This window comes from Antechinus flavipes, chromosome 6 (assembly GCF_016432865.1).
Source record: "Antechinus flavipes isolate AdamAnt ecotype Samford, QLD, Australia chromosome 6, AdamAnt_v2, whole genome shotgun sequence".
Lineage (NCBI taxonomy): Eukaryota > Metazoa > Chordata > Mammalia > Dasyuromorphia > Dasyuridae > Antechinus > Antechinus flavipes.
Window position 1 is genome coordinate 126,945,705 of NC_067403.1, and position 13,035 is coordinate 126,958,739.

Sequence of the window (13,035 nt, forward strand, 5' to 3'; positions counted from 1 at the left end):
AGCCTAAAGCAAATTTGAGTTGGCTTTTTCACCTTTTGTTCTATGCTACCATCACTGAATTTCATTTTTCCTTTTCCAATAATCATAGGATTTCAGTAATACGTGCCATTTTTTCTGAGGAGACTACCTTCATTATATTTGCTATTTGATTCCAGGAAGATTTTTATTTCATTCTGTTTCAAAACCCATCTTCTTTTTATGGAGTATTTCATTGTATTCCTATTTTTTTGTCTAAAAGAGCCTCCTGCCCAAAGATGTCAAGAACAGAGGTATCTAAAACCTGTTACCTAATAGTGACTAAGAAACTCTTTCTTGCTTAAAATTATTAATTCTACCTATGCCCTCAAGTCTTTCAATGTCCTTCAAGGAATGGTTTTCTAGAACTAAATCTACAATCCAGTTGATCAAAGAAACCTTCTCCCACAACAGGACCCAGCTTTGGTCTCTGGATGACTGTGTTAAATTCTAGGGAAGTCTAGCTCCAAAGAAGGGGAAGCAAAGCTCTTCTCACATCATTACTTTATCCCACTTCAGGCTAATAGGAGAAATCTCTTAAATTTTAGGTTTGGTTTATGTTTAGGATCCCCCTTGGAAGGTATTTTTAAAGCACTTTAAAGAAGAAACTAAGTGTATAAGCATATCAAATACAACAGCTATTTATTTCTTCTGTCATAAAAATAATGTTCAAAGCACAAAAGTCTTGTCAAAAAAAACTCATTGATGATTGTTGAAAACAGGATACAATAATCATAACTCATATTCTTTTATAAATCTGATAATAACAAATGTGAAACACTTTGTGGTCTTGTCAAACAAGAATTTTATCTTTACTTCCAGTCTTCATTGTCCAAACAAATCACTGAATACTCATATTTTCTAAGAAATATCTTCTAGGATATAGTTTGGTCTAATCTTCTCCTGGTGGTTTCAGAGATTACTTCCTACTTGGCAACAGGCTCTGGGTCTCTTGAATTCATGAGTAGTAATGGTAGTAATACCAAGGCTGGGGAAAAATATTTTTTAATATATTCACACACACACACACACACACACACACACACACACACACACACATCTCAGGATAACAATTTGCTCTGGAAGGAAGGCACAAAGCAGAAGAGTAAATCAAATAATTGAAGTCTATTCTTACTTAACTAGACAATCACAGACAGGAACAGCTGGAGTAGGGAAGGGTGGGAATGGAATGAGGGAGAGAATAATAATTTTTATTCTCTATCATAGGAAATCCAAAGAAAAGTCCTGAGCCACACATTCTGGGAAAGAGTAATTATTTCTCCCTTTAAAAATCATTAGGTAGAAGGCTCTTCTTGTTTATTGGCAAATCATTGATATAGACCTTCCTTTAACCCTGATGGGACAGGATTATTGGGAAACCAACTAGATGCCTGTGACATGGGATGTTCTTTATCAAGGAGCTCAACAACAAGAAGCTGGGGTCCAAATTTGTCCTATTCATGAATGAAATGGCCACTCTTACATGCTCATAGCTTTATATTATCAAAAGTACTTTGAATTTACAAGATATGGCAGTTATATTTCTTAAGAAAACACTAATCACCTCACAATATCAAATGACTTAAACTGAAGCCCACATGTCCATAATGGTCCTAAAAATAATTAGAATATATATATGCAGTAAGCACATATATTCCTATATTTACACACACACACACACACACACACACACACACACACACACACAATGATTCAGGGACATTAACATGCAAGATATCAATAAGATATTTGGGAAAATAATAAAGGATCAGCAAATCCAATATTAACAAATTTTCAATGAATACTGTTTTCAAAATGTTCCATAGAACTGCACAGTATTATAAAGTATCAATAAGAGTTCTCCTCCTCTTCCTGCAGAATCCATGTGATGATAAACGACACAGGGACATCTGGTCCAGAGACAAAACTTGTGATCATTTGCCAAAATTCCTTGTGATAGGACCTCAGAAAACAGGTGAGAAAGGTGATGCAGTTTTCATACATGTGTGCCAAATTCCATGGATGTATTTAGGTGGTTTGTGGGATCTTTATGAAACATTTATATTCCTCTTCAAGTTCTTGGTTGGGGAGTATTTTTTAATCCCCCCTTTTTTTAATAATACTAACATATATAGAATCATAAGTAATGCCTAGTTATGTTTTTGTTGAATGAATCAATAACTGAACAAGTGAATGAGAGAATGAAAGTTTACTTTGCTTATGTCATGGTTTCAAACATTAATTAATTTAGCTACTAGAAAGATAAACTTTTTTTTATCAATTTCCATTTTATTTATACTTGAACTCAAATGGGTTCTTCATTGTTTGGCAGAATAGTATTTATATATCAAAAGGCTCTCCCTGTGAATTTTTTTATGATTTGTTAAACCTATTTGTATTTGTTTCATAGCACTCAGTAGTAACTTTCTTTTGGGATACAGCTAGAAAGTAGGTAATCTATTTTTTTCTTTGAAAGTCCTTTGTTTAAAGATTTTGATTTCAAATCTGTGTCTTTATAGGAAAATGAACAATCATGATGTTCTTTGTTGTTTATTGTTGCTGCATGTAACCAAAATGTAAAATATCCATTTCTTGTCATCATGCTACTTGAAGAAATCTTTCAGTTCTCTTCAGAGGTCATCATGATTCTGAGAGTATTTTTATTTTGTTTATTTCTGGTCTAATTCCTCAAGCAATGTAGGAGTGGTACATGGAAGTATGAATGTGAACCCAAATTAATTAAATTTACCAGACTCCCAGTTTCTTTCAAGGAACTCTTACTGATACTTTATAATACTGTGCAGTTCTATGGAACATTTTGAAAACAGTATTCATTGAAAATTTGTTAATATTGGATTTGCTGATCCTTTATTATTTTCCCAAAATTTCAGATCTTTTTTCCTAGAAACGAATGAAGTGTTCCCTGAAATATAGAAAATCACATATGAATTTTGAAAAACCAAGACAGAATAATAAATATTTTTAAAACTGTAGCAAAATGGATGATAATTCAATTGAGACATGTCACCATAAGGTTCAATAACTGCTTTAAAGAAGCAGTCATTCCTTTAGAATCCTTTAGACCTAAAAACTGAAGAGTGTCTACAAAGACTATAAAGCACTTAGAAATTAATTCCTTTATACCTTTTAATCTAACTAAAATAGACTTACTCATTTACTAGACTGACTAAGAATTACATTCAGAATGTCCCCATGATCCATGACAAAATGATTCATGTTTTTATTTTAGGAAAGAGACTAAAACTTAACTGAAAACAGTAATGACATGAGAATTTAAATAATATTAATGATAATGCAGGTTGAACTTAAGCATATCATTTACCTTCTTTGGCTCCACTTTTCCTCTGCTGTTAAAATGAGAGAATGACAAACTTCTCAAAATCATGAAGAATGAAGGATCAGGAAAAAACCATTAGCAGGGAATCAAGAACTAAGATAAGGAAAGAAATAAGTGCAAACTGAGGTGCTCAGTGGTCATCTTGCTTACAGATCCAGATGAACTGTCTTCTAGGGCAAGATTATTGAGCTGCATCAAGTGATCTGTGAAAAAATCATGATTACTGAAAAAATAAAGAAAATACCAAAGATGGAAAAATTTTGCCTCACTTAAAAAAAGATTTGGGTCTTTAAATGAATGGATCCAATTCCTGTACAGATAGATTGTAAACTCTTTGAAGACAGAGACTGATTTTTGTCTTTGTGACCATGTATATTCTTGATAAATGTTTGTTGATTGAGTCCTGGCAACATTATAGGATTGTAAAAGTGATATTTTTTGAGTATTTAGAAAGGAATGATTACTAAAAAGACAGCATAGTTTCATAAAATACAATTCATATCAGATTACCTTTAATATTTTTTTTCTTTTTAGGGAGATATAATTACTAAAGTAGTAGTGTCATAAACATACACTAAAAATTCAGCAAAGTATTTGACAAAATCTTTCCTGCAATCATTGTGAATAAGATGAAGTAATGTCATGCAGATGATAGGACAATTTGATTCATTCAAAACTAGTGGAATAGTTAGACCCAATTGGTTAATTTGTTCTAAGGATACATCCTTGACTCTAAAGTGAACAGGAAAATCTTCAGATTCATATTGAGCCAGCACTGAACCAGCAGGGATCATGGCCATAAGACATGGAACATTGTATGCATTCCTTCTCCCCAATCTTGTCATGTGAAAAAAATTATTGTCAAAATGAACTCAGTAGAGATCCTAAACCAGAAATGAAGTCACCAAAGTGGACCCAAGATGGCATAGTAAAGGCAGAAAGTAGCCCAACCTCTCCCCCAAATTGCTCCAAATTCTTTTAAATAGTGACTCTAAACAAATATTAGAGAATCAGAACACACAAAAAGACAGAGTAGAACATTTTTCCAGCAGAAGACAACTTAGAAACTTAGAAGATCTACAGAAAAGCTCTGTGACATCAGAGTGTACACCACACCAATTCAGCCATGGATCCGGACCCAGGCTTAGATCCAGATCCAGTCCCAGTCAGATCTCTGCATTAGTGGTAATACTAGTGGGTTCCAGACCTCTAAGTTCAGAGACACCAAAGCAAACTTGAAAGGTCAACAGAAAAGGTGTGCAGAACCAGGGTGGGAGCCTATCACATATTCTCAGCATAGTCTTTACCAGCGTAGCCCCAGCCCCAATCCAAACCCAGTATATCTGAATCAACAGCAGTGTTAGAAGCTTCCGGATCGCTCAGCCTGCGAACATCAGGAATGACTCAGAAAATCAGTGGAGAGGTTCTGTGGCAATGGGGCAATGCAATCATTAGGCCCAACCTCTGATCAGCACACTAGATCTTATAGCTTCAGTGGTGTGGGAACATTCCTGGGCAGAAAAGAGTGCTTGTGGTCAGATTCCTAGAAGCCTCTCTGAAAACAGCCATATAAAACCCCTGAATCTTGAGACAGTGCACCCTTCACCCTGGAAACAGAAAGTAACTTTAACAAAAAGTTAAAAGTTGAGTAATAAGCTAGGAAAATCAGCAAAAACAGAAAAAGTTTCTGTTCATTTAAAGTTATTATGGTTGACAGGAAAATAAACACACACATTCAGAAGATGATAACAAAGTCAAAGCTCCCACATCCAAAGAATGCAAGAAATATAAGAATTGGGCTCAGGCCATGGAAGAGTTCAAAAGGGATTTTAATAATCAAGTAAAAGAGATAGAGGAAAAATTAGGGAAAGAATTGAGACTTGTGTCAAAAAAAATGCAAAAAAAAAAAAAAAAAACTAATGAAGAATGCCTTAAAATAAAAATTAGCCAACTGGGAAAGGAGGTACAAAAGCTCACTGAGGAAAATAATTCTTGAAAAAATAGAATTGAGCAACTGAAAGGTAATGATTTTATGAGAAATGAAGATACAATTAAGCAAAACCAAAAAATATATATATAAAATATTTCATTGGAAAAAACAATCAACCTGGAAAATAGATCCAGGAGAGGTGATTTAAAAATTATTGATCCATCTGAAAGCCATGATCAGAAAAAAGAGCCTGGACATCATTTCTCAAGAAATATTCTGATATTCTAGATATCAGATATCTGTTCCGATATTCAAGAACCTGAGAGTAAAATATAAATTGAAAGAATCTACCAATCAGCTCTTTAAAAAGATTCCAAAATGAAAACTCCCAGAAATATTATAGCCAAATTATTTAACTCCAAGGTCAAAGAGAAAATATTATAAATAGCCAGAAAAAATTCATGTATAGTGGAGACACAATCAGTATAACACAAGATTTAGCAGCTTCTAAATTAAAGGACTGGAGGGATTGAAATATTATCTTCCAGAGAGCTAAATACAATTCTTCAGAAGAAAAGGTGGTTTTTCAATGAAAAGACCAGAACTGAATGGAAAATTTGATTTTCAAATACAGGATTCTGGAGAAACATTGTTGCAGCTGAGAGCTCAAAGTATATGAGCCCTTTGATCTCAAAGGTGATGAAAGGTTTCACCTTTCCTAGTGTGAAAAGAGCCCCAGTTTATTATTGTTGGAATCCTTACAAAGTGTTAAGTCATTAGAATTGATAGAGGCAATAATTATCTAATTTAGCATGGTTCAATATGATTGATCTGATCCTACAAGGAAATATTATAGGCCAGAACTTGAAACAAAGTACTAAGTGGAATCGAGGAGACAATGTTTAAATCTAGTTTAGAATTGATTTAATCCTACAACAAATAATGGTTTCCCAGTGATATAATGATTGGTGTGTACTCAGCATATAAGCAAGAAGCTCTCAGGGCCAAAGAGCACTCTGGGAGATTGAGAGCCAGGAGTGAGTGGAGGCGACTGTTGTGAAGATTCAGAACCAAGATTCAGAAGGATCTGGAGGCAACAAAGGACAAGCTGCAAGAGGAACCTTGGAACCAGGGATGGAGATAGGCCTCTAAGAAAGCTACCCAGGCCCAAGGAAAGAGATAAGACTTGGAAGGTAGGTGTCAGTTGAGAAATTCAGAGAGAGCTGGAGGCTGAAGAAAGCAGAGGCAAAGGACAAGCTGCAAGAGCTCTTGAAATCAAGGAGAGAGATAGGCTTCTAAGAAAACTAACCGGTTACATCAAATTAAAAAGCCTTTGTACAAATAAAACTAATGCAAACAAGATTAGAAGGGAAGCAACAAACTGGGAAAACATTTTCACAGTTGAAAGTTCTGATAAAGGCCTCATTTCCAAAATATATAGAGAACTGACTCAAATTTATAAGAAATCAAGTCATTCTCCAATTGATAAATGGTCAAAGGATATGAACAGACAATTTTCAGAGGATGAAATTGAAACTATTACCACTCATATGAAAGAGTGTTCCAAATCATTATTGATCAGAGAAATGCAAATTAAGACAACTCTGAGATACCACTACACACCTGTCAGATTGGCTAAGATGACAGGAAAAAATAATGATGAATGTTGGAGGGGATGCGGGAAAACTGGGACACTAATGCATTGTTGGTGGAGTTGTGAACGAATCCAACCATCCTGGAGAGCAATCTGGAATTATGCCCAAAAAATTATCAAATTGTGCATACCCTTTGATCCAGCAATGTTTCTATTGGGCTTATATCCCAAAGAAATACTAAAGAAGAGAAAGGGACCTGTATGTGCCAAAATGTTTGTAGCAGCCTTATTTGTAGTGGCTAGAAACTGGAAAATGAATGAATGCCCATCAATTGGAGAATGGCTGGGTAAATTGTGGTATATGAATGTTATGGAATATTATTGTTCTGTAAGAAATGACCAGCAGGATGAATACAGAGAGGACTGGCGAGACTTACATGAACTGATGCTAAGTGAAATGAGCAGAACCAGGAGATCATTATACACTTCGACAACAATATTGTATGAGGACATATTTTGATGGAAGTGGATTTCTTTGACAAAGAGACCTGAGTTTCAATTGATAAATGACGGACAAACGCAGATACACCCAAAGAAAGAACACTGGGAAATGAATGTGAACTATCTGCATTTTTGTTTTTCTTCCCGGGTTATTTATACCTTCTGAATCCAATTCTCCCTATGCAACAAGAGAGCTGTTCGGTTCTGCAAACATATATTGTATCTAGGATATACTGCAACATATCCAACATATAAAGGACTGCTTGCCATCTAGGGGAGGGGGTGGAGGGAGGGAGGGAAAAAAAATTGGAACAGAAACGAGTGTCAATATAAAGTAATTATTAAATAAAAATTTTTTAAAAATTAAAAAAAAATAATAATAATAAAAAAGAAAGAAAGAAAACTAACCGGGCTATTTTGAAGGAAACAATAAAGGATCTGGACTTTAATTCCTGGCTGCATTTGAGGGGATTATTGATTTGAACTGAAACTGCCTCCAGAAAACCTCCCCAAGAAATCTGCTTCCATAGAGAACCATCATATATTTTGGAGAAAAGAAAAACACCACATATTATGAAATACAGCCTTGTATATACATTTTTGCAAGGGTGATCAATGTGTGAACAGTAGTCAATCTTCAATCACCATTCAGAGAAGCAGCTTGTGGGCTTTGCATATGCATGGTATCTGCAAATAAGAGGAGAGCCAATCCAGCCATTCTAGTAACCCACTCACAGGTGAGAAACCCTGTCAAGGCATCCCTACTTATCAGCAACTATGCTGTGATCCTCAGACCAAACTTTTCCCTGTCATATCACTATTCCTTGCTCAAAGAAGGTGTTTCTGCGATGTGGCAAAAAATTTATTGTTCACAAAAGGTTGAGGTGGCTTCTGTACTCCCTCTCAGCAGGATCCCATACCCTAGCAAAGCATAATGAGGTAATCAGGAGAGTAATATCATCAGGAACTTAATAAGATTTATCTTTCTACATTCCTACGTGAGAGGATGATACTTGTAACTCAGAACTTTCTTATTATTAGGTCTTATTATTAGAAGGAGTATATATAGACATAGGGCACAGGTTGATATATGAAGGGATATCTTTTTTTTAATGATGAAATTAAAGACTGATAGAGCAATGTACTGGGAGAAAGGGAAAGGGACAAGTGTAATGATGCAAATTATCTGCCATAAAAAGAGGCAAGACAAAGTTTTTATAGTAAAGGGGAAGAAAGGGAAGAAAGAGAGAGAGATTAACCTTAATTTCATCATAACTGAAAGAGGAAATAACATGCATACTTAATAGGAGTATAGAAATCTATCTTACTCTGCAGGAAAATAGGAGAGGAATGCAATATGGGAAGGGGGAGAGGGTGCTTTTTTTTTTAAAAAGGACATAATGGGGGAGGGAGTGGTCTGTACCAAAATACTTTTGAGGATGGATAGGGTAAAAAAGAGAGAGAATAAATAGAGGGAGGAAGATATAGTTAGCCATAGTAACTGTAATTTTGAAAAAAGTTTCTTTGATAAGCTCTCATTTCTCAAACATATTTATAAAAATTATAAGAACTATGCCCCAATTAATAAATGATCAAAAGATATGATCTGTGCCCAAAGGGCTTCAAATTCATGCATAGCTTTGAGAGGAAGTAAAGAAAAGAAATTATTTATATGTACAAAAAATATTCTTAGCAATTCTCTTCTCAGGGCAAGAAAAAAAATGGAAATTGAGGGGATGCCCAACAATTGAGGAATGGTTCAATAAACTATGGTGTGTGTCTGTGATGGAATATTATTGTTCTATGGGAAATGATTAGCAAAATGTTCTCAGGGGAAAAAAATCTCAGGGGAAAAATCCTTCATGAACTCAAGCAAGTGAAATCAGAAAGTAATAACAATGTTCTATGATGACCAGCTGTGAATGACTTTGCTTCTCTCAGTAGTCCAATCATCCATGACTACTCTGAAGGACTTATGATGAAAAATACTAATGCAGAGGATGCAGAGTTAGGAACTGATTGTATCTGAATACAGACTGAAACTCTCTCTCTCTCTCTCTCATATGTAAAAGATCTATAGCTTTTTTTTTACAACGACTTTTATGAAAATGTTTTGCATAACTTCACAAATGTTTTCTTAATTGCGGGGGAGGATAAAGGAGAGAACCTAGAACTCAAAAAATTTTAAAACAAATGTTTAAAAAATGTTTTGAATGTAACTGGGGGAAAATATTAATTTGAAAAAAAGAAAGGCACAGGAAAGAAACATGTAGAATGTGAAGCAGCTACTGTGGAGATAGGACAGAAAGGAAATAAGTATTTATTAAGCAACTACTATGTGCCAGGTATGTGCTAAGCATGTTACAATATCATATTATTTAATCCTCCCAATAATCCTGGGGCATAGATGCTATTATTATATCCATTTTACAATTGAGGAAACTAAGGCAGATTGCAGTTGTCTGGGATTACTATTTATTGCTAATACATGTCTGAAGCTAAATTTGAACTCAGATCTTTCTGACTCTAGACCCATAAGCTCTATCTGCTGTGCTACCTATCTGGTTTTATGTGTACACAAATATAATGTACAAGAAGCAAAGTAGGGAGACATAACATACAAAGGAATATAGTCAAACTGAAAAGTGTCATGGATAAAGAGTAAAGCCACAAAGTTAATATATTCAAGGTATTAATGGGATTACTGACCTCCTGGTAAGAGGTAGAAAAAAAGAGAAGGGGAGAAGAGAATGGGGGAAGAAGACATATGTGGTGTCAGGGCAGTTGACAGAATCATCCAGGTGAACAGCTAGATGTAAAGCATGGGCTAATTTAAAGCCAGCCAGATACAGTAAACTATGGAAGTTCCTAGATGGCTCAGTAGACAAAGCACCAAGTCTGAAGTTAGGAAGGCCTGAATTCAGATCTATCCTTAGATTAACCTAACTTGCTGTGTGACCCTGAGCAAGTCACTTACAACCTGTTTGTTTCAGTTTCTTCATCTATAAAATGTATCTTTGCCAAGAAAATCCCAAATAGGATGACAAAGAGTTTGAAACAGCAACAGCAATAATGTAGCAATAGCAACAAATGTAGAATGGAGGTAATAATAGAGAAGTTGTCAATCTGTATTATTGAAAGCAGTTGAAGTAAATTTCTATATTGGGAGTTCTCCACAATCATGAAGTCCCAAGTTAAGATTTTTTAAAAGGCCAACTAAAAAACAGACTTTCTAGTACATCGGGGTGTTGAGATATAAGAATACATTGCTAAATAAGATAATAATCTCCATCCCCAGAGATTTGGAGGCAGGGCAAATCATTTATTATTTACAAATGCCTAATGATAACCCCAAATGAGTCATGAAAAATTGGAACAACCAAAACAATTGCATAACAATAACAAAGATCTCCCTTTGTCCCGCCTCCCCTACTCCACCTCCCACTCACTTCTGTCTACATTTTAGCAATTAATTTATTATTTTTGTTGTTCTTTAATAATAAATTTGTTATAATCACATTAAATCAATAACAAAATCTCATCAACATTGAGTCCAACAAGTTATAATAGAGGATATTATTAGCTTGAGAAAGCTGAACATTATCAGGAAATTCTTTAAACACTGGAAAGAACTATTTTGACTAATGGTTATTTCCCTTCCCTTTTTCTTTTGATAAATACTCCATGAAGTAAAGGCTAAGCCATCTTTTTTTTTTTTCAGTATTTATGTTCTATAATCCTTTATCTTCTTCTTTGCTGTAGGGACAACTGCACTTTATTTATTTCTACTTATGCATCCTTCTATCATCAGCAATCTTCCCAGTCCAAAAACATTTGAAGAAGTTCAGTTCTTTAATGGAAACAACTATCAGAAGGGAATTGACTGGTAAGATGAATAAGAAAAAAGAAAGTATATTATGAAAACACACAAAATCACAATGGAGCAATTATAGATATATGCAGAACATCTGCATAATTACCAGATGAATGTGTTATGCTCAATGCTATCACAATGAATTAGAAATTAATTCATAATGATAGAAATTTAATCAGTGTTGTCCATAATTTTATCTGAAGCGTATAATAATGATAATATTTTTCTAACAAAATAATATGATTGAATAAAGAACATAGTGAAGTTCCTCATCAGAGGAAACATCAGAATATTTAATAAGGTTATTTCATTATATCATTTGATTATATCTAGAAAAACATTTTTTAAAGATATAGTCAGTTTTCTCATTTATATTACTGTTGATGCTTGAAGAAACTCAGATAACATAATTTGTAATATATGTTTTATATATATGTATCTGTGTGTATATTCATTAACTATATACATGTTATACTGCAATACAGTGGCATTCAACATTCAAATTATAACAGAACATTGATAAAACCACATCATCACTAATTCCATACACATTTTAAGACAATGCAGTCCTCAGGTACATAAATTGTACAACCAGTATCATCAAAAATGCTTTAATATGCATATTTTCTTCAAGAGTATAATGAAATGTACCTGATGCTATAATTGATCTTCTGAAGTCTCCTCTATTCTATTACTTTGATTCCAAACATTCAAAGTATATATTAACATGATTTTTTTCAGTCCTTCAGAAATTAAGGAACACTGTGAGGAGAATTTCCTTGAATACATATACTTATATGCTAAGTGAATTAATATCACACATAAGCCTAACCCCCTAATTAAAAATCCACTTGTCAGGCACTGGATTAGATACATGAATATCAGTGAACAAAAGTGGACATTTTTGCATGTGTATAATGCCCTTACTATATACTATGATAATGTGATTGATTGTCTCTAGAAAACACTAGAGCCACCACAGATGACCTAGAGATTAGAAAAGAATGGTTTTCTCCTATAACTGAGCCCAATTTGTGTACCACTTTTGAATCAGGGAAGAAAGGAATGCTCCTCTCCTCTTGGCATTTGTAAAATATAATTGTCAGTATCCAAGGAAGAAATGAGACTTAGATGGATTTAGATGTGAGAAGCAGTTGGGAAGCTTTCAAATGTAATGCATAACCTCAGAACATACTAACTCCATAATCTAAACAAAGAACATTTATATGGCATATGGAAGAGTGAACTTAGAAAGGTTCCATGGGATCAAACCAGCAGGAAATATTTTCTTAATTACAGACAATAGTGTGTCCACATTGCTTTCTATAGTACAAATTATTCAGAAGTTTAAAAAATAAAAAAGAACAACTATACTCTAATCTCTTTAGTGTCTTATTGTTATTTGGAGTTCCACATCTTTCTTATAAGAACATTTAATCTTAATTTAAGAAATCTGACATTCAAGTTTACACACATAATTTTGTGGTTTGAGGAAAACAGATTTTTTAAAATCATGATAAACCTAATTTTTTTTTTGATTCAGCTTTCAGTAACACTGACTCATGGCCCAACAGTTTTTTCCCCCAGTGAAATGAGTCATAAGAATAGTATGAACATTTTTCTTTTACTTAAAAGGAACACCTGCTGACTTGAGCATTAGCCTCAGATTATTAAAATTTGTATGTATATAAAATTTGAACTTGAAAAAATCAAAGGGCTTAGAATTTTTACAGAGAAAATGTACAAAAGAGTTCATATTCTGA

The 13,035-nt window shown here is 34.0% G+C and overlaps 1 protein-coding gene across 2 annotated transcripts in view; it reads left to right on the forward strand.

Annotated features, from left to right (window-relative positions):
* NDST4 (N-deacetylase and N-sulfotransferase 4) overlaps positions 1 to 13,035 on the forward strand; it is a 387,829-nt gene that overhangs the window by 321,236 nt on the left and 53,558 nt on the right. For both annotated transcript variants that reach the window (XM_051964927.1, XM_051964928.1), the window contains 2 exons: positions 1,894 to 1,990; positions 11,161 to 11,284. In XM_051964927.1, the coding sequence (XP_051820887.1) occupies positions 1,894 to 1,990; positions 11,161 to 11,284 (221 nt within the window). The remainder of the gene's footprint in view (positions 1 to 1,893; positions 1,991 to 11,160; positions 11,285 to 13,035) is intronic.